The sequence below is a fragment of the Nelumbo nucifera genome, chromosome 2 (assembly GCF_055504915.1).
Source record: "Nelumbo nucifera cultivar China Antique chromosome 2, China Antique-T2T, whole genome shotgun sequence".
NCBI classification, from domain to species: domain Eukaryota; kingdom Viridiplantae; phylum Streptophyta; class Magnoliopsida; order Proteales; family Nelumbonaceae; genus Nelumbo; species Nelumbo nucifera.
In genome coordinates this window covers 56589924-56612858 of record NC_142650.1, presented here as the reverse complement: position 1 = coordinate 56612858, position 22935 = coordinate 56589924, and the positions used below count along the sequence as shown (strand labels likewise).

The following is a 22935-nucleotide window of genomic DNA, read 5'->3' as shown; positions in this document are numbered from 1 at the left end:
TTATGCAAATGGAGTGTAAATCCCAATTCAGGATAAATTTGCACTCTGGTAGTCTAGTTCACTTTTGCATGTTTTTGGCAACATGACATTTATATATTGACAAATGACAGAAAATGCATTTTCCAATACATATTTACATTGACGATAAGATGTAAAAGTACATTAATAATAAAGAAGTGAATTTGCATTCAAGTGAGCTTTTGATAAAAAAAAGCATAGGTTTTATTGGAATTTGTGTTTGCATCCATCATAGTGAAAAGTCTATTTGGTAAAAAGGTAAATTTGTCAATGCAAAATTAACCCAACTTTACGATTTACATAAACCACTTTACACTACATATTTGCATTCACACTTATTTGCATCGTTTCCAAACGCAGACTAAATTTGCTGTCTAGAATGTTGAAAACAGAAGTAGTTGAATCTTTTGCGTTGTTCGTATATAGAGCCATTGCAATTTATCAAAAAAAAAAAGGAGCTGTTGCACTAGTTTGTGAAATTCCAGATGCTGATATTGTCAAAGGCAAAGAAAACCCGCAAAAGTCAGGCCATTAGAAACGAAAACAAACACTACTGAGAAATAGGAACAAGAAAACAAATCATCACAGTTCCATTACCTTGAAAACTTGTCCAAATGTTGCATGAAAACATGTTGCACAAGAATAGCTCCAAAGTAGAAGTATAAAGCACTAGTGCAAAAAAGCACAAGGAGAACCATATCCTCTGCTGCCTGCGACTCCAAGTTGGATTCCGTGTTTCATTGGAGCATCACATTTTTTCTGGTTTAGACTCTGCACAGAACGGTGCAACTATTCTAATACTACCTAGTGCATCATTTGCAACTTGACTTGCTTCTTCATACATTACCTGTAAGAGATTTGATAATTTTCTTAGCAGCCCAACAATTTCTGCAATGTATATTATTTGGAAATCACATTACAACCATTACTGCTGAAATCTATAATTAGTGTTAATCAAAATTACCATGTGTGTTTTTGGAAACCCCATCATCTAATTCTTTCAATGCATCAACCTAACAATAGAGTAAGGGAAATAGCCTTGACATCTGCACTAAATCCCTCCTGCAGAAACTTCATTTGAGCATATCCTTGCAGACCCACCTATGGTAACAAAACCAAAACTATTAGTGCCAATCTCCAATTAGCCAAAGATGCTATAATAAGTCCTGCTATGAGTGTTGATATGATCTGAACCATCAAGGTCAAGGCATCACCTACAAGACACTGCACATTTGAAGCATGGGCAGATAACCTTGCACCAATAGCCCCACTGAAATGGAATCAGAACTTTCTTGTCTTAATATATTAGAAAAAAAAATGGGATAAGTAAACTGCACTCCACCTCAGAATTCTGACTTAAACTGCAGACCTATAATAATTCAAAATTATAAACACCTCCACCTATAACACCAATACCTACCCGTGAATTGGCATCAATTCTGATCTGACACCTACCCCCAACTGTACAGTGGAACTAGGATTTCAGAGGGTGGACTAAACAGTAAAAACCCCTAGAAAATTCTATGTATAGAGGGAACTTCGGGGGTTAGCTAGAAATTGGTTAATCTACCTTGAATCTGCAGGTTCATCAAACCAACTAATTTCCTGGTGTACCACGTTCTCAAATGTCATAGATTGAATATGTTGTATCAATTTACCTCCAGGCTCCAGCAACACCAAATAAATATTGTTGCATTGGTACAGAAATTAGAGCAATGCAACCTCGACCTATATACTTCAAAACCCAAAACATGGACTCTTTTTGAAGTTCATGAGGATGAATACATTCATTTGTTCAAAGAGGAGAGCCACTTTCATCATCCATCAGCATAAATAGGACTGCAAACGGATTGAATTGAATTCAGATTGCAATCGAGCATTCAATGGTATAAATAACTTAAACTAAAATGATCAACATATCAAGGTTCAAAGTATCGATACGTATCATGCCGATGGCTTCCCAATATGCCCCTACAGGGGGTGTATCGGGATTCTGACCGGTTCAAGGGGTGGAGGAGCCTTAAACCGGTCCCCCTGAACCAGTTTTGCAAAAAAAAAAAAAACACTTTCGATATCGCCCGATACTCCCCTACCGGCATATCGATATTTTGAACCTTGCAACATATTATATATTATTAATAAAATAAATTAAAGTGAAAATAAAAATAAATTAGAAATGACTCTAATATTGTATTTTCATGAGAAAAATGAATTGAAAAATGATTGTATAAAACTTAAATTTTGATAAAAATACAACATTCAAACCAAGGATTATATTATATCGGAAAGGGGTATGATACAATTACAAATGGATCGAATGGGGACCACCTTAAATGTGATAGAGTACGGACAACCGGATACTGTTTGCAACCCTACCAAACCTATGGGATTGAACTGGGTGTACCTTGATCCCTATTTGATTATCAATATTCAGATTTGAATCAAATCTTATCCGGAGTTTACTCAACTAATAAATTCCATTTCCATTACTAAAAGACCCTTCAAGTGTCAAATACAATGAACAGCTCCTTCAGGTGCTGAAATTGATCTATTTGTCAAGTGAGGCGAGACATTTTCCATCCATTCTTTGTATGACTTTTCACCCCAGTGTACTTTCCAAGAATTAACAGCAATCAAAGGCTAATCCAATATTGAGTTCGGATATGCTGACAACACATTGCTGTCCATGCTCATCCAGCCACACGTTGATAATATCGGTGATCACAAGACAACCGATATATGCGGCTGTGCGGCTGGGTGAGCGTGGCCAGCAATGTGTTGTGGTCAGCAGATCAGACTCCCAAAATTTCACCACCTGTCAAACAACAAGATGAATCCTCCAACGTTTCCTCATCTTTTTTGCTACAATCAGTATTAGAGTAGTTGTACAATGGATTGCACTCCACACACGTCTGCAATTCACAAAAATCCCTAAAGTCCAGTAACAATGGGCATTTTTATTGAACAGGGGAAATGTTCCTCTCTCTCTCTCTCTCTCTATATATATATATATGTATATATATATATGAAATCATATTAACCTCTGAAAGAAAAAGAAGAAAAAGCATTTAGAAATGCGAGTTTTGTTTAGTTGTAAAGAGTAAAGCTTCAACTTTCAATCAGTCCTGTTTCTTATCATCTAAACCCACTGTTGGTGTGATGGAGTGGGGTAATGTGGCTTGCTCCTCCACCTGCATAGAACAAGGATTGCCAGGTTACATTCGCATGCTGCACAAAGCTGTAAAGGACTACCGCAGCATGGACTGAAACATCATGCATTTACTTAGAACATAAAGCATTATGTTGAAAGGGTGTTTATGGAGAAACAAGGAAAAGATATCCGTGGCACAAGGTATAATTGCTACAGGTTGTGTCGGACAAAAACTCTTATCTGTGAAATAAGATCCATAGGCAATTAAGAGGCAGGTATCAAATCAAAATAACAAAAACAATTGGATGATTTGTTTCCAAATGCTTCCACAATTGGTTGTTCTTTTGGACCATTCAAAATACATATGGAGTATGGTACAGGATGGATATGATTTGTAGACAAGATAACATTAATACTAAGAAGAATCATCTATAGAGATTATGTATAAGCATATATTATAATTATCATGTATCACATATAGAATGACCATTATATATGCCAGAATACCATGGCCATAAATCTCTACCAGGACCCAAGAAACTTAACCTTTGGCATTTTCTTGCACAAAGTGATTGCTAAGTTGCTCTCAATGGTAAATTTTATAAATAACTTAAATTCATAGCTATTTGCTAGCTGGAGAGTTTGGTTATCCTGACCCACTTGCCAGACTTATACCAAAGGCAACTAGCTAAAAGAAAACGGAATGCAAGAGCATAACTGGATTACCCAGTATGTCAGTTGGGATATCATCATCACCATCATCCAAGCCCTCAATAATATTAAAAGAAATTTATAGAAAAAACAGAAAAAAAAATGGCATGATAATTGATTGGCCCCTAAAGAGTTTCTAATCCCAAGTCCTAACCAGCCTTCAATAACTTAAGATAATAGTTCCTAAACCATCTCTAAAACACCATGCCCCAGATTCCCTATGTAGTTTGAAAACCTTGTTCATAGATATCTAAAACATGAGAGTTGAATGTTAGAACAAGGTGAGCACAACCTTGCAATACATTGAAAATTCAAGCGAGACATCACAGAGTTGGTTAACAATGACCATTTAATGAGTGAGAATCATGGTTAAACCTAGAATCCATTTGCTACTTCATCAACTTGGTGCACATTGCAGAAATCAAGGTTCAATGATCAACAGAGAACCTACAAACGAAATGCAGAACCTCAGCCACAGCTCCAGACTCAAGAAAATTTGGTTGCATTACATTTCTTTTAGATATAGATATTCTAGTTAGAAATAGAGAGCAACCACCTAATTCTAGACAAGAGAATGATGAAGCATCAAGAGAAGGAAGACTATGCAGAGAGGGCATACAAAAATGGTCCATGTGGCTAGAGGATGACCACAGATTCCTCACAAATTGGTCCAAAGTATAGAGAATTAATAATACAATACAGCAAATTAAAAGTAGGCACGTGAAAATAAGAAAATGAAGTACAGGTTATATACTCAGAGAAAGAGAGAACTGCCCGGTATAGTTAACAGCAAGTAATAAGTATAGGCACCACATCCTTTATTTTTATTTCTTTTATTCATAAATCATAACAACAAAATCTATATATTTTAAGCTACAGATGTATGTAGCTTTACCCCAGCACAAAAAAAAAATCCATATATTTTGTGTGTATGTATATACATACATACATACATACATATACATATATACATATATATATATATAATATGGTGCAATTACTGATCCTGATCTTCAAGAAAGAAGAGAAGGTAGTTCCTATAACAAGGATAACCAAAAGGGCAACAAAGAACCAGAAGCCACACCAGTTATACAGAAACCCAATATAGCTCCAAGTTAAAAACTAAACTCACAAGAAGTCTATATAGTATATATGACAAGGAAAAGAAGAAATAATAGCTATAGACTCGTTAAACATTTCATAACTTATTAGAAATCAAAAGAAAGAAAATTACTATAAACAATGAACATATGACTTAGTATATAGCAGTAAACTTCATTCAGTAAAAACAGTACCTTCTAAAACTAATAAAAACATCATTACAAGAAAAAAAACTAGTAGTAGTAGTAGTAGCAATAGCAGCAGTAGTTCTTTTGTACATCAGATTCTTTTCAGGGGTCCAGGTCCATAGTAGAGCTTACTGGTTCTTTCTCCACAAAAAAAACAGGCAATCAATGTTTGACGGCATCATTGTTCTATTAGTACCCAACAGTAGGTGCAATTTTCTACTATGAACTTACTCTTTAACAAACCAATTCCAAATTATACTCACCAAACCCCAATTTTCTCTTCCATCAGATACTACCTTATCCAGCATATCCATGGCCTTGATACTGTCCCGGCCTTCTTGTGCAGGCCATATTAATATTGGGTTATTCCATAATCTATACAGTATCACATCTAAACCATCGAAATATTTGTAACAACACTTTCCTCTTTAAATTCAACGATATCAATTTAAGAACAGTTTCAAGATTATGTCCATGCATTTCTCTATTTTATGGTCCTAGGCAGTTTGCGGATTATATGAAAAACTAACAGACAAGTTAAAAATAAGGATGGGGCATAAATTTCTTCTTTTTTTCACAGCAGGAATCTATGAATTAGGCTTACTTTATTATCCTTCCTCGCTACGGGTTTGTACGGACAAGCTGGTGGAGCCCTTTCTGGCTTCCTGTATTCCCAACCGAAAAGACGATACACTTTTGCCTGCAAAACAGGGGAAATTAAGCAAAAGAAGAAAGCAATAAAGCGAATTGCGAAGTAGATAGAGAATCGTGCTTATGGGGGAAGACGGGTAGTGGAAAAAACAATACGACTAAAATCAAATAAGATAATCAAAACAGACAAAAGTGAAGGGGGAAATCATCTAAGCTCAGAAAAGGGATGAAAGGAAGGAAGAAAACCCAGATGCGAAACGAGGATAAAAAAACATGCAAAGGATTTCTAAATTCTAACCATGATGAAATCAAATAGCAATGGCAAGGCGTTGGCGATAGGGACGAGGAAGAGCGGCAACAAACAAGCCAAGCAAACCTGGAAGGAACCACACAAATAAAGATCAAAACCTGGGAAACTATAAACACTTCAACCATCATGGAGACATAAGGAAGGAATTAATGCAAAACATAACAAAAATCCGGTTAGATTTACCATCTTCACGACGTTTTTCTGACTCTGTACTTTTCTTCTTCTCTCGCTCTATTCTATATTCTCCCGCGGGCGGAAAATTCTACAACAAAATCGACGAACAACCGAGAATTCTTCGTTTTCTTCTTGCCTGACAAAGTAAAATCAAATCTTCATTTTTTCTTGCTTGTTTTTTACGCACACGCGCGCGTTCCGCTGACCTGTGACACTGTGTGTGTGACATGATCTTCATCTTCCGAGTGTTCTGAGTTCTGACGATGACTTCTATTCATCATAGGCTTCACAGCACGGGAGTGGGATATTGCTTCGATTTGAATTCGAATCCGAACCGTTTATTTCGGGTTTGAAGCTATTGAGTCTTGAGATGGACTACGTATATACGTATAACGTATCGGCACAATATGTCTCTGAATCTGGTCGTCGTATTACATTGTATCGGTGAATACCGTCCGATACAGATATGGAAATAATTGGTGCCTAGTTTGATGAAATTATATATTGAATGTTTTTTAATTTTAAATAAATTAAAATTTATAATTATAAAAACTGAAATAAATAATTAAGATTTAATTTTTCCCAAAAAATTAATAAGAATTGAAAGTTATAAAAATGATTTATTTTATCTACTTTAAATGGTTTGTGTGTTTTATTTTATATAAAAATTATATGTTAAAAATGTAAACATGTTTATTATTTGACAAAGTAGAGTTATTATTTGCATAAAAATACTAAATAAATAAACTTTTTCAACAAAATTAATAAAATTTAAAATTATAATTATAAAAACTGAAATAAAGTTATAATTATAAAGGTAAAATAAATAAATTAAGATTAAAATTTCTCCCAATTTTCTAATAAAAACTAAAAATTATAAAAATAGTTTACTTTATCTACCCCAATAAGCACCTTGGTGTTAGGTCTTACCGACAAATAGTAGTACCCTGCTTGTGCTTCTTCAAGTGGAGAAAATATCTAAACATCGGCAGGGTAACCTCAATGCCCTTGAGAGTGCAATAACAGAGTAACTCGACCAGGTACCGAAACGAGTTCGACATCAACTAAACAGGTAGGACCCAATACCACCTCAAGATGTCCACTACCCCGGTATCTAAAGGGAACCTAAGGCCGATTATCAAACTATGGACATATACACAAATCTCTTTGAGATGAGCTAAAGTGGCCCTCTCCCCAATCCCAAGACACCTCAGTACGTACTCCTCGAGAATACGATACACTTCCCAAATCTGAGCTAGGTCGATCAGGGAAAGACTACATGAAGCCGAGGCAAACCGCTCTTGAGGCTCCACATTGGCCTCAGTTGCCTCATTAGCACCGATCTCTTGGACCTTTGTGCCGCCCTCATCACCGACCTTGACCAAATTAGCATCGGTCTCCGGTGCCCTAACCTTAGTCGCCTCACGCCAAGGACTACCATCGCTCTCACCCCCCAAAGTATACCTAGTAAAAAGGGAAGACAAGGAAGATGAAGTGAAAGACTTTTCTCAAAGCATAGTTCAGACTCTTCTCAAATGACAAAGTGAAATGGCTCACCTACCCTCTTTTTATAAAAACAACTAACGGTTCAGACCAAACCAGATCAACGACGCCGACCTTCGCAAGTGCGTGACATCGAGAAGACGAAACAACGCTTCTGTCGACCTGCCTCGGAAATGGAACTGTCATTGAACCAACCGGTTCGCCCAACAAACCGGTCTAACTCTGGGCTAGTCAACTCAAAGAAATTAAAGTTCCTTATTCGATGACCGCAATGCTCTTCTATGTCTAGTCGTAGCCGAGCACTACAATCCTCGACTTCGGGATTGGGGGAGTGGTATTCGGGTGATGGTTGAGCTGGCTAAGGATTCCACGTGGCAACCTCTGTGGTCGTCCTCTCTCTCTAGCCACGTCGACACCACGTGTAATGGAAGAGCACGACTATGAATAAGTGTCCTACATGGACAAGGAAGCGGACTCCACCGGGGAAGAGGAATCCTCCCGAAGACCTTGGCAGATGACCTCATCCCGACAACCCCGGAAGTCCTATTCATCTAGAACATAGACACCCAACTATAAATAGGTATTCCCCGCTCGAGGTAAGGGACATTTTGGAAGAACACTCTAAATATCTCTCAACTATCTCTTCAGCTTGGACCAGCATTATTCCAACTTGCTTGGTCCGATCCCCTCTTTCTCTACCCAACTAACTTGAGCATCAGAGTACCTACCCGGGGAATAACTCCTCTGGCCTCTAACATCTCTCTTGATTGCAAATCTCAGTGTGCGGCTTCGTCCTTCCACTTTAACATTGTCCAGCTAGCAGGATTATCTGATTGTGTCTTCGATTCGAAACACTTCGGATCAAACAACATCAAATTGCACAACTCAAATTCCACCGCTTTTAATGTACTGATCATCTCCAACCCATGCCATATTATGTTTATCATCGACGAAAGACTAACTTGGATGAGCCACAGTCTATGCTCACAAACACTACAAAATGGGACCGAGAGACAGAGATGATCATCGCCTTGGGTAGTTCTTCAAAAATCCATGTCGGTTTGGAGCCTAGCCAAAAGGAATGAGAAGAGGATATCGTCAATGGCTCCAAACACATTTGAACGTAACAAGGGACCCCTATGGACAAGAATTGGTTCGATGCAGTGGCAACAAAGATTAAGTGGCTTCTCTTCTTTGTCTCAGGCGACAACGATTCAACGACTTCTCTTCTCTAATCTAGAATAGAAATAAAAAACTCCTTCTCTTCTTTGTCTCATGCGAAAACTCTTCAACCTTTGCCATCTCTTCTTCTTCCCATCATTTTTTGTCTCCCTTGCTTTCTACCCACCACTGCAAATCGAACCAGCACTGGTAGAATTCTCTCCATATCTCTACCCTAATCCAATGAGAACCCCAACCTCCTATAAGCTCTGCCCTTTGAACTAGACGGATTACCAGAACAGTGATTTGTCTTGCTCTTACTGGCCTTTTTGCTAGTCGTTGAGTCCATCCTTGTGCAAAAGGCAAGCAACATGAGGTGAGAAGCTCGTTGAAATCCCCTTTTGCTGCATCAGTCGTTCTCAAGCCATATATGCAGGTAAATCCACCATCGCTGAGTTCTTTTTTTCTTTCTTTTCCTTTGTTTTTTACTTTGTAGTGGATTTATTTTGAACCCACCAACACCGCATCCGACGTCTTCATTGCATACACCTTGTGTCATCCTTTTACAAGGTGAGAGAAGAACCACCACCTAAGGTTGTAGGGGTGTTTCCACCGTGTGTGAAGGAGGTGAGGATAGAGTGAGTGAGAAAGATAAAGATTCTAAATGGTATTTTCGGAATTTTGAAAAAAGCAGTCACGTGATGTCATATCTGATTGAGTGTGACATAAAGTTAATGGTAGGGGAAGTTTTAGACAACTCTCAGAAACATAACATGCTTTGAGACAATATTAAAATAGTAGGAGTATAGTTAATTAATTTCCTAAATGTAGGGGTTGTTTAAAAAAAGTTGCCATAAATTAAACTATTTATAAGATACTATTCAAATGATACAATAGGACACAAAGTGGAGCACACTCGAGCAACAATATAGAAGAAACTTCAATTAGGTTTTGCTTCCCTGAAATGTGCCCAATCTCAACTTCTTTAAAACCACCTTTTGTTAGGGTTGGGCTTTGCCTTTCTATTAACATAATATGTCAAGCTCAAGCCCAAGCCCTATCCTTATGTAAAGTTTGAAGTCCAATTTAAAAATAAAAGCTACTACCTACAATAATTTAATAAACTAATATTATATTAATTTTGAAATAATTTAATAAATTAATATTATATATTATTTATATATATTTTTATTATATGTAATATCACTGGATTGGGTTCGGGCTAGTTAAGCTTATTTGAGAAAGCCTAACCTTCGCCGAAAAAATAGTCAAGCCCGATGCTTAGAGTTCGAGCATGTTACCTAAAAAGAGGGTAGATTTAATAAGGGTAAATTGATGAAACTTCCCTTGAAGTTTCTAGTTTTTGCTAAAACCTCATTTGGTGTTTGGTAATTACAACCATGGAATCCTCTAAAACCTCCCTTGAAGTTTCTAGTTGCAAGTAGACCCCCTCTATTAGAATCCTCTAAAAAGAGGCATGGAATGTTCAAAATACCCATGCACTTATTTTTAATCAAAATGGCTACTTCAAACCCTTCCAAACTCTTTCCTAAAATTGACTTATTTTCCAAATTTTGCATGTTTTCAATTTGTAGTTGTTACTTTGAAATATGATGAGAGTTTCTCAAATTCAACCATTGCTAGTTGCCAAGACTTTGTGGGGAGCTTCGGCCATCAGTTTCTCTCATAGGTGAGACCTGATGAACCTACCGACGCCAATCTTGTCATTGCAGACATCAATAGGGGTGGCAAATGGGTGGTTTGGGTTGGGTTGGGTTGGGTAAGGGTTGAATACCAACCCACCCATATTGATCCACCAACCCACCATGACCCATCACCAATCAGTGTTAAAGAGTCATAACCCACCCTAACCCACCCATATTGACCCACTTGACCCATTAACCCTTAACCACCCTAAACCATACTAACCCACTTACCCTCACCTATAAATGCAAAAATGGGTCGGACGGCCTGTATACCGAAAATAATTTTTGAGTGAATGATCTATTTTTCAAGACTGCCATGTGACAAAAACAAGTCTGGTCAAATCCGTATACCAAAAAATGCAAAAATTGTAGATAAATGCAGAAAATAGTAGAAATTTTGTAGAAAATGCAAAAAAAAACCATTAAATTACCAAAAAAAAGCAAAAAATTAAAAATTGCAGAAAATTTAGAACTTTTTGTAGAAAAAAATCAAACAAGACCAGAAAATGCATAAAACACTATAAAATGCAAAAATTATGCAAAAAAAAGCACAAACATTTTGTAGAAAATGAAGAAAAATACCAGAAAATTATAGAAAGTGTAGAAAAATACCATAAAATTACAAAGAATGAAGAAAAATACCAAAAAATTACAAAAAATAGCATAAATTGTAGGAAATGCAAATGCATAACTTTTATAAAAGTGCTTTTATAAAAGTACTTCCATAAAAGTTATTTCATACAAAAGTACTTTCGTAAAGTGCTTTTATGCTTTTAAAAAGTGCTTTCATAAAAGTACTTTTATAAAAGAGCTTTTATGCTTTCATAAAAGTGATTTCGTGTAAAAGTATTTTTGTAAAATTGCTTTCATAAAAGTATTTTTATAAAAGTGCTTTTATGCTTTCATAAAAGTGTTTTTGTAAAATTACTTTCATAAAGTGCTTTTGTAAAAGTACTTTTATAAAAGTGCTTTCATAAAAGTCCTTTTCATAAATGTACTTTATAAAATTGTTTTTTGTGCAAAATTGCATGTGAACATGACAGTTAATAAATTCTATTTTATTTCACATTTAATCTCAAAATGAAGTGTGGTATGGTGGTTTGGAATTGCAATGAAGTGTGGGTGCCGCTAGGAAGCCTGAGTTTGAGTCACTTCACCTTTTTTTGAGATTTGGTGAGTATAGATAGAGTTGACTTTGACCCAACCCATCCTAACCCTAATGGGTACCCTTGACCCAATCCACCCTGACCCTAATGGGTTACTCGACCCATACTGACCTACCAATAGATTGGGTGGGTATGGGCAGGTGGGTTGGGTGGGTCAAATGGGGTTGGGGACAAGATTGCCAGTAGGGCTGCAAGTCAAGCCAAGTTAGGCTAGGTTAAGGCCAACCCTAGCCCAACTGTAAGTTCTAAACCCCTAACACTAACTCTAACCCAACCCGACCTTCAACCCAATCTACCCAAACCTAACCCTAACCCTAACCCTAATTAAATTCCTTCAACCCTAACCCAATCCAAAGTTGACTTCGGGTTGGGCTGGGCTTGGGTTAGGCCCAACCCAACATTCTTCCCCTTTAAAATCTCATAAAACTATTTAATCTCAAATGTTAACTCACTTTTCACTATATATTAATTCTATGTTTTATTAGTATTTGTTTGTTGATATTTTTATTAGTTCTTTTAATACAAAATAAAAAAAGAAGTGTTTGAAATGATTATAATTACTATGAGTTATGGCTTTTGATAGATCTTTTATAGGCACCAAACATTAGAGAGGAGATAGAGAATAAAATATTCAAAAAACATTGAACATGTTATTAAGATTTTAGTCTCTTCATTTAGTAATATCTTTAAAGAAATACATGATAGTATGTAGTGAGGGCTATACAACTATTGTACATCTAAAAAAATCAATGTAAGATATATAATATATAACATATATTTATATATGACATATACTATAGAGGCAGGTTGGATGGGGTTGCCCAATGGGTCAACCCTAATCCAACCCGAAATAAAGTCGGATTCCTAAATTTCAACCCTAACCCTAACCCGAGCATCAATCCGATAGAATCGGGTTCGGGCCAACCCGGCCCAAGTTACAGCCATAATTGCCAGCCCTAGACGTCAATCACCAAGACTTCGTGGATAGTCTTGGCCATTAACTTATTGTAGAGGTGAGACCCAATGAACCCGCCGGCGCCAATCTTGCTAATATTATCTAGTAAACAAAAAATTTGCCACGTAAAACTATAGGGGTATATAAGTAATTGACACTTCAATCATCTAGCTCGGTCGAAACAGGACACTCGAGTCACTGAAGTAAATTGTAAATACAGGCGATAAAACGGTTGAAAATCGCAGGAAAACCTCTCCTTTTTACCTGCGGACTACAACAGTGTCGGAGTCGCCTCCCCCCTACCCTTCCTTTTGAAACGCTTTTCCTTCTCACAGAAGTATACTCTCCCTGCCTTTCTGCATCACATGTCGAACAGCCATCTCTCTTATCTACCCGAAGACGATGAAACAGAGAATGAACATGAAGACGAAGGCGAAGACGAAGAAGAAGAAGAAGACGATGATGACGAAGATTATGTTCCACCTACAGGGATAGACATTGTTCCACAAAACCCACTTTCAGATTTTGTTCAACATGCTTCCATGGAAAACGAACTGCAAGAGCAAGGCGCAGACGGGTTCGTTCCTCAGGTTCCGGCAAATGCAGCACCACAAATCATCGAAGTAGAAGATGAAGAAGAACAAGAAGAGGATCGAAGAAGAAGAAGAGAACAAGGAGAAGCATCGTCTTCATCATCAAAGAGAGTAGTAGAATGTGAAGAAAATAATACCACGACACAACCGAATCTGAACGATGTGGTTGGTACAAGCTGTTCTATTTGCATGGAATGTTGGACCTCTGATGGTACTCATCAATCCAGGTTCGAAACCCCATTTCCCTCACCTCAAACCTCTTTTAGGTTTCTCTATCCGTTTTTTTTGCAATTATATTCTGAAGAGTACTTCAATTTCAGTCTGGTATAGAGACATATTAACATGGAAATTATGCATTGGTATTGCTTTGGTTAATTATTTAGTTTCTGAAGGTTTAGTTTGAAGATTTATGTTTCTGATAGAGTGCCATATTAACATGGAAATTATGCATTGGTTAATTATTTGGTTTGTGAATCTTCAAGTTAAATAAAAGTAGAATAAAATAAGAGGGGAAACCGGTAGAAATCTTCCCTATTAGTCTCGGCCTGAAAGAGAAAGGCACAGAGAGATATGAGAAGAACTAGAGCTGAAAGCTGTGGAGATTGAGTCTGTTTGTCTCTCTAGCTGCCGCTCACTTTTATTCATTTACTAAATAAATAATAAATAACCGCTTTACCCCTGACTAAGAAAGGAGAGAAAAATAACAAAACATAATGTGTAATCTCAACTAATCCCCTGCCACCCATAAACAGAAAAAAAGATAAATAGACATTTCAACACTCGCCCTCAAGTTGGAGCATAAATTTCATAGAATTCCAACTTGTTACAAATAGAACTCATTCTTGCACGATTTACACCTTTAGTGAAAAAGTTGGCTAACTGATCTTCTGACTTCACATAGTGTGTAACAACTTCTCCACTTGCTACATTTTATTCTCACAAAATGGTAATCCACTTCTATGTGTTTGGTCCTCTCATGGAATACTGGGTTAGTGGATATGTGGGTGGCAACTTGATTATCACAAAACAACTTAATAGGAGAGGGTACATCTATCCCAATTTCCTATAATAAGCGCTTAAACCACACCAACTCACAAGTAGTATGAACCATGGCTATATACTCTGCTTCTCCACTACTTCTAGCAACTACAATTTGCTTCTTGCTTTTCTAAGAAATTAAATTACTCCTAAGGAAGGTGTAATAACCTGTGGTGGACCTCCTATTTGTGTTGGACCTTGCCCAGATTGCATCTGAATACCTTTCTAAGGATAACTCACCTCCCTTCTTATATAACAACCCTCGGCTAGGAGTACCTTTCACATATCTCAATACCCTTATAATTGCTTACCAGTGGCTGGTTCTGGAGTTTCGCATGAATTGACTAACCACACCCACACTAAATGAATGTATGGTCTCATAATGGTGAGGTAAATGAGCTTGCCAACTAGTCTTTTGTACCTTTGTGGATCATCCAAGGGCTCCCCTTCACCATATGAAATCTCCACATTTGGATCAATTGGAGTTTTAATTGGTTTAGCTCCTAGTAATATTGTCTCCTCCAATAAGTCTAGAACATACTTACGTTGGAAAAGGGAGATTTCAAATTTGGATCTAGCAACTTCAATACCCAAAAAATATTTTAGGTGTTCCAAATCCTTAGTCTGAAATCGTTGTTGCAGAAACTGTTTCAACTCCCTAATTCCCTCACCATCATTGCTTGTAATGATTATATCATCACCATAAACTGCTAAGATAATTTTTTCGATTGGTATGTCTTTGCTAAGCATAGAATGGTCCACACTACACTGCTTTAAGCTGATTTGCTTTACCACATTGCTAGGTTTTTCCATGGTTTAAAATGTCATGACATTTCGCTAATGTCGCCCGACTTATGTTGGTGTCGAGACATACTCACTTGAATTAAAAAAAACAAAATGTCGGTTGATATTTCGACCATTTCGGTAAATATCGCCTATGTCGTTTAAAAAAACAAAAAAAATACAATATGTCGAAACATTTCATCCAAATGTCAACAAATCAGCAGCATATTATTCAAAGTGAAGACAATCAAATTTCATCATAAGCAAAAAGAAAAAAAGAGGGAGATTAAATGGGAAAAAAGAAGTTTTCAGTTTACTTACCTGAAGCCGGAAGAACTACAACTTCAGGCTCGAATAGGCACAAGAGTGGCTTCTACCCTCGGTCTTGTGCTGAAATACCTTATTGGAACGAGACGCAGGACATTGGACATGTAAAACTCCAAAAGAAATTGCTCTCATCTCACTCTCAAGTCTCATCTTGATTCAGGTATGCAATACTATCCCTATTTCCCTCTCACAGTGAATAACCATGAAAAATAAGGGTAAACAAGGAAAAAAATAGAAGATGAGGAGTTGAGGAGAATGCTTGTCTTCATCTTCCTCTTCTATTTCTTTGTCTTCATCTGCAGATTCTTAAAGTCCTCGCACAGCCGCACTGCATCTTTGTGTCTTTGTAGAGTCTTCGAAATTTCAGGTTGAGGGTTCGAATGACTAATGAACCCTTAAGCGTAAATGTTATAAAAGACATGCCACAGTACATGATGGTCTATTTAAGTCTATAGACCATCACAAAAGCAAGCCTTTAAATGGAATCTTTAAAACATAATTACAAGTATGTTATAGTGCAATAGGTTCTATTGTAATAGTACAGACCTAATAGAAAACTTATAAAAAGAATCTTTAATATATTCTTATAGTCTTATTATAAGTCATAACCATTGGACTGACTTTTTTTTGATTGGAAACGGTAACTTCATTAAGCAAATTAGGAAATTTCACGTACAACTGTCAGCCCCAGAATAGGTGCTGACTCCAAAAGACCTTTTTTAGAATTCTACCTGGAATAGCCTTTCCCTCAATATCCCCTGTTTAGCTAAAGTATCAGCTAGTCCATTTGAAAGAAGTCCCAATCTCCTTTGTTATGTTGGTGGTCTCATAGTTTTCAAGGTGCCAAGGCGAGGTTAGGCGACCACAGGGCGCCTAGGCGTTGGAATTTTAAAATATTAATTTTCTTGGGTTTTTACTTTATCTATGCTTTTCTAAGCTATTTTATTGGTTTTGTGTGCTAACTAGCAAGCATGTACACTAACTATTAACTCTATAAATCATTCAAATGAATATAAAACTATAAATTTCATATAACTAGCAAGCATGAACACAGTACACTAACTATACACTAACTAGCAAGCATGTGCACTAACTTTTAACTGAAAAAAAATAAATAAATAAGTGCCGAAACTAGGAAGGGAGGAGAGGAGTATAGGGGCGGAAGAAGAAGAGGAAGAAGAAGAAGTATAGGGGATTAGGGGCAGGGAGGAGTATAGACCCTTGTTTTTTTCAAAAGAAAAAAAAAAGGGACTGAGAGTCAGAGACTATCGACTGAGAACAGTCAGGGGCGGAGTCCCTGTTTTTTCAAAAATAAAGAAGAAGAAGAAGAGAGGGGTGGAGCCCCTATTTTTTCGAAAAAAAGCAAAAAATGACTGAAGCTGGGCTGGATGAAGCAGAAGCTGGGCTGGAAGAAGAAGAAGAAGAAGAAGAAGAAGAAGAGAAAAACTTACCTGCTGAAGCTGAGGTGAGATGGAGTTCGGCTGGGGATTGAAGTCTTCGGTTCTCCTCCCTCTCCAATTGAATCGAAAAAACCCTTATGCATGTAACTGAAGAAGAAGAAAAAGGCTTTGTATTTGTTGTCTTAATAATAAAATAATGATAGTATGTAACCGGTTTTATTTTAAAAGAATAAAACATCTAATAAAATATCAAAATACAAATTTAAAAAATTATTAGATGAATGTAGGCGGCCGCCTAGTCGCCGAGGCGCCCGCTTAAGTCATTGGGCTGCAACCTTTTCCAGTCTCTATAAATGTCCTCAGCTGAGAAATCCTTAAACGGGTCAATTAATTTTAGCTGTTAAAGTGAGCCGAATAGGGGTGGTTTAGTCATCTTATGTTTGTTAAGTAGTTTGCTTATGTGGCAGTTTTATTAGAGACACTCTGCCCCACACTTAAGGAAGGGTAGTTTAGTCTTTGTAAAGGTCATTAGAATCTATAAAGATTAAGGGGGTTGACTGTATGGGTGGTCCATCAGATTTCGACAAACCCTTATTTTCTTTCTTCTTTTTTCTTCTCTTCCTGGTTCGGGTTACTGTAGTAGCATTCGAAACATGGTATCAGAGCCATGTTCCTGACCTACTTCAGTTGGTAAAGCACCTCAGCAGTGTTCGTGACTCTTCTTCCTTCGTTTCTGATCAGTCAATGGAGAGAACTGGTTCTCCCTAGGTCTGAAACATCACAGCTCGTCTCTCTCTGTTGCGCATAATCTTCTTCATCAAGAAAAGTGACTTCAGCAATGAATGGTTGGTTGAGACTCTCAAAGGAAGGTCGATTATCTCTTCTTCTTGTGTTGCTGGTATTTCTGGGTAGAAACCCTTCAAGAAGCTGATAGTACTGATCAGAACCTAGAGAACTAGGTTCATTGTTGCCCTAGAACGGGCTGTGTGTACAGTAGCCGAATGGTGTAAGGGCTGCTGTAAGTTGTTGAGTGGTGTTAGGGCTGCTGTAAGTGGCCGAGTGGTGTAAGGTGTAATGCTGTGACATAGCTGAGTTTTTGTGGTTGTGTAGTGTCCTCTTAAAAATGTTAAACTAGTCTGAACTGGGTGTAACAGGTTTGACTATGTTGTGGTGCTTGTGTTGCACAATCCTTATTGAGTGGTTGTAAGAGGGCTTACATGTGATTAGTGAGTGTTAAATTGATGCTTATGTGGTTCGTGGTGTTGTGAAATCAACAGTAGTGTGAATAAGAACAAGGCGTGTGCACCCACTGTTGTGTTTAGGGGTTGCTATAGGTGCTGGAACATCAGCTTTTGAATCATAGCAGTCAGCTTGTTGCTGAGAGTTCAGGTTAGAGGCAACTGTGAAAGAGTACAATGGCAGCAATAGGAGATGGGTTTAATGATCAGAAACCTAGTGTGGTGGTTTCCCCTGACTACCTAGGTGTACAGATGACCTCAATTAAACTGAATGGGGAGAACTATGTTCCATGGGCTAAATCAGTGGAAGTTTTCCTCAAGGCAAAGAGGAAAGTGAAGCACATAAAAGATGAGAAACCACCGGCCGACTCCCCGGGGTTTGATGATTGGGAACAAGAAAATGCTCAAATCATGACTTGGCTATGGAACAGTATGGAACCTGTAAAATAAGAGTAAACAGAGGAAGAAGAAGAATTTGTTGTATTATTCATCAATCTCATATGTATATATACAAGTTACAAATTCTATGTTAGGAAAGAATATATTAGGAAAGAAGACTAATCAAATTTCTACAAATCAGTCCTACAATCAAGGTAAATCATATCTCCCTAGTATTTACTTCCTATTTTGATTATACAGTCTGTAACATCTTCCTATTTTAATTATACAGTCTATAACACTCCCCCTCAAGCTGGAGCATAGATATTAATCATGCCTAGCTTGTTACAAAGATAATCAACCCTAACCCCATTAAGAGCCTTCGTGAAGATATCTCCCAGTTGTTCTCCTGTTTTCACATAACCTGTGGAAATCAAACCTTGTTGAATCTTTTCATGAACGAAATGGCAATCAATCTCGATATGCTTAGTTCGTTCATGAAAAACAGGATTAGATGCAATGTGAAGAGCAGCTTGGTTATCACACCACAACTTGGATGGTACTGAAGTTTTAAGACCTACTTCAGTCAGAAGCTGATATATGCACATTATTTCACACACAGACTTGGCCATAGCTCTATATTCCGATTCTGCACTCGAACGTGAGACAACATTCTGCTTCTTGCTTTTCCATGAAACTAGATTCCCTCCAACAAATACACAATAGCCTGAAGTAGACCTTCGATCTTCCTTGGATTCTGCCCAATCAGCATCTGAAAAACATTCAATTCTAGTATGACCATGATTGCAATACAAAATTCCTCGCCCAGGTGCTCCTTTTAAGTAGCACAAAATTTGTTCTACAGCTGTCCAGTGATTAACTGTTGGAGAGGACATGTACCGACTCACCACACTAACTGAATACGCAATATCTGGACGAGTTACAGTATGATAATTCAACTTTCCAACCAATCTTCTATATCTCTCAGGATCTTCAAATAATTCACCATCTTTTGTGAGCTGCAAGTTAGGAACCATTGGAGTGCTACATGGCTTAGCTCCCAACTTTCCCGTTTCAGACAACAAGTCAAGTACATATTTCCTTTGAGATAAGAATATTCCCTTCTTGCTTCTTGTTACCTCAACACCCAAGAAGTATTTCAACATTCCCAAATCTTTGGTATGAAACTGAGTGTGGAGAAATGTTGTAAGGGATGAAATCTCTGTAGTATCACTCCTTGTAATGACAATATCATCCACATACACAACTAACAAAATGATGTCGGCAGTAGAGTGCTTGAAGAAAACAGAATGATCAGACTTACTTTTCTTCATACCAAAATTCTCGACTGCCTGACTAAACTTTCCAAACCAGGCGCGAGGACTCTGCTTCAACCCGTACAGAGACTTATGAAGATAGCAAACTTTCCCATACTTCTCCTGAGCAACAAAGCCAGGCGGTTGCTCCATATAAACTTCCTCTTGAAGATCCCCATGAAGAAAAGCATTCTTGATGTCTAACTGATGAAGGGGCCAATTATAAGTAGCTGCTATAGAAATAAACAACATGACAGAAGTAAGTTTAGCAACAGGAGAAAATGTATCAGAATAATCCACTCCATAAGTCTGAGCATATCCTTTAGCAACAAGACGGGCTTTCAATCGGGCAATGGACCCATCAGGATTGACTTGAACTTTAAACACCCCTTTACACCCAATAGCCTTCTTATTTGCAGGTAAATTTACCAAGGTCCAAGTACCATTGTCCTCTAAAGCATTCATCTCCTCAATCATAGCATTACGCCATCCAGGGTGAGAAAGGGCTTCTTTAATAGTCTTAGGAACAGAGTAGAATCAAGAGATGCAATAAAAGAACAAGAAGAGGACGACAAATGATTATAAGACACAAATGAAGATACTGGATAAGTACACTTACGCTTACCTTTACGAAGAGCAATAGGAAGATCATCATTAGGGACTGTTTCTGATGACGAAAGAACAGGATCAGTTGAGACTGGATCTGCTGACGAAGGAGCTGGTGCAGGACATGGATCCGGAGGGGTTGGTTGCCGAGAATAAACCTGTACTGTAGGTGGCTTAGGCCTGGCAGGAGCAGATTCAATAGGATGTGAACCAGATGATGTGACAGTATAGATTAACAAATCATCATCCTCCCCCTGACATGAATGAGGAGTAGATGGAAAGAAAGGTGTATCTTCTAGGAAATTAACATCACCTGACACAAGATATCTGTGAAGAGTAGGACAATAATATCTATACCCTTTTTGAACACGAGAATACCCAAGAAAAACACACTTCAAAGACATACGGTGAAGAGTAGGACAATAACATCTTCTAGGAAACAGTGTTTTATTTGGAAACAGAACATGATAAGGAGTCTTACCCTGAAGGACAGATGAAGACATACGGTTAATCAAAAAACATGCTGTGGAAACTGCATCAGCCCAGAAAGGTTTAGGAACTTTCATTTGAAATAACAAAGCTCTTGCAGTTTCAAGAAGGTGTCTATTTTTCTGTTCAGCAACCCCATTTTGAGATGGTGTATCTACACAAGAAGTTTGATGAAGAATGCCATGCTGAAGCATGTAAGTTTGAAAGGATTCTGACAAGTACTCCTTAGCATTATCACTTCTCAATATTTGTACAAAAACATTAAATTGAGTTTTAACTTCAACACAGAAAGCAGAAAAATGAGAAAACACCTCAGAACGATTTTTCATTAAATATAACCATGTCATACGAGAGTAATCATCAACAAAAGTAACAAAATACTTAAACCCAGTTTTGGACTCAACTGGACACGGACCCCAAACATCTGAATGGACTAATTCAAAAGGAGCACTAGCTCGTTTATTGACTCTAGGACTCGAACTAAGACGATGGTGTTTAGCAAACTAACAAGACTGACAATTTAATGACGACAAAACCTGAAGAGAGGGGTGGCCCAACCGACAATGTGCTTCAAAAGGGGTTACAACTCCAGAACAGGCTATGGATCTTGGAACTTGTGTATCAAGGATGTAGAGACCTCCAGACTCGTGTCCCTTACCAATAATCTTCTTCGTCGTAAGATCCTGGAATAAACAATAATCAGGAAAAAATGAGACACAACAATTAAGGGTACGAGTGAGTTTGCTAACAAAAATTAAATTAAATGATAACTGAGGTAAACTAAGAACAAATGACAAAGGAAGTGATGGTGTTGGACTAATTGTGCCAGACCCAATAACACAAGATGTTGACCCATCTGCTAAAGTAACAGGAGAGGTAGATTTATGTAACTGAAAGGTAGAAAACAAATTTGAATTACCTGTCATATGATCTGTATTGGGTTTACCTGACTCGACGATGGCAGTAACAGGAGTAGATTGAGGTTTCAATGATTCTTGGTACTGAGCAAATTTGGCATATTCATCTGCAGATATCATAACAGACTTATCAGAAGTATCTGTGGTGGATGCAATATGGGCTGACTGAGTTTTCTTATTCTGCAACTTCCTGCAATCCCGCTTCATATGTCTTGGCTTTTGACAGTAATGACACACTATCTCTCCTAACTCCTGTCCACGAGTATTAGTATTCCTGTTATAGTTACTTGACCTACCACTACCACTTCTGTATTGTTGTCTCCCTGATTCAAATGTATTATTGCGGCTGACAAGGGCACTACTAGGCTGAACAGGTGCAGAACATTCTGTACGAAGGATCCTATTGAAAGCATATTGTAGAGAAGAGATCTCTGAACTGGAAAGAATATGAGATTTAGCAGTCTCAAATTCAGAAGGTAGGCCAGCTAAAAAACTCATAACAACCATCTTTTCTCGCTGAGCTTGTTGAACAGTTACATCAATACTAAACGAAAGCAGCATATTAAGTTCTTCATATGTTTTCTTGAAATCCATGAAATAGCTTGTAAGAGATCTATTGCCTTTGTCCGCCCTGTAAAAGGCTTTGCACACATCATAAATGCGGGAAATATTCCCCTTTTTGGAGTACAAGAATTCTAGATAGTTTAATTAATTCCTTAACAAATCCATAGTGAGTGACTAAACCAATCACCTCACTTTCAATGGAGTTGCGTATCTGCAAGAACCGACGGGCATCCTCCCTCAACCAAGACTTTCTCAAGTCATCATTAGGAGGGTCATCAGTCAAATGGTTATCCATAACAATACTTAGCAAATATAGGTGAACAGTTTTACTCCAATCCAGATAATTAGAGCCATTAAGCTTATGCTCAGTTATTTTTGACATCACTGGAACAACTTCCGACATAACTACTGATTTCTTGTCTGCCATAATCTCAAAATTCAAATAAACAGAATATTTTGAACACCGAAAATCAACAGAGCACACTTGTTGA

The 22935-nt window shown here is 37.6% G+C and overlaps 2 protein-coding genes across 4 annotated transcripts in view; one reads left to right on the top strand and one right to left on the bottom strand.

The window, feature by feature from the left end:
* Positions 1 to 196: 196 nt before the first annotated feature.
* LOC148802241 (uncharacterized) lies at positions 197 to 6623 on the bottom strand. Of its 3 annotated transcripts, XR_016082072.1 has the most exons (5): positions 6294 to 6623; positions 6119 to 6196; positions 5774 to 5869; positions 983 to 3209; positions 197 to 865 (listed from the first exon to the last, which is right to left on the bottom strand). XR_016082072.1 is itself a non-coding variant. In XM_088897131.1 (4 exons), exons 1-4 carry the CDS (start codon positions 6540 to 6542, stop codon positions 3138 to 3140), a joined length of 348 nt encoding a protein of 115 aa, XP_088753257.1. In that variant the 5' UTR covers positions 6543 to 6592; the 3' UTR covers positions 2956 to 3137. The 3 variants fall into 3 exon arrangements, 2 of the variants coding, with proteins under 2 accessions (XP_088753257.1, XP_088753258.1); XM_088897131.1 differs by lacking the exon at positions 197 to 865 and having other exon boundaries at positions 2956 to 3209; positions 6441 to 6592; XM_088897132.1 differs by lacking the exon at positions 197 to 865 and having other exon boundaries at positions 2956 to 3209; positions 6314 to 6564.
* A 6428-nt stretch (positions 6624 to 13051) lies between these two features.
* LOC104587363 (uncharacterized) overlaps positions 13052 to 22935 on the top strand; it is an 86106-nt gene continuing 76222 nt past the window's right edge. Inside the window, exon 1 of the mRNA XM_010244941.3 lies at positions 13052 to 13615. Within this exon, the coding sequence (XP_010243243.1) occupies positions 13161 to 13615 (455 nt within the window). The 5' untranslated portion in view covers positions 13052 to 13160. The remainder of the gene's footprint in view (positions 13616 to 22935) is intronic.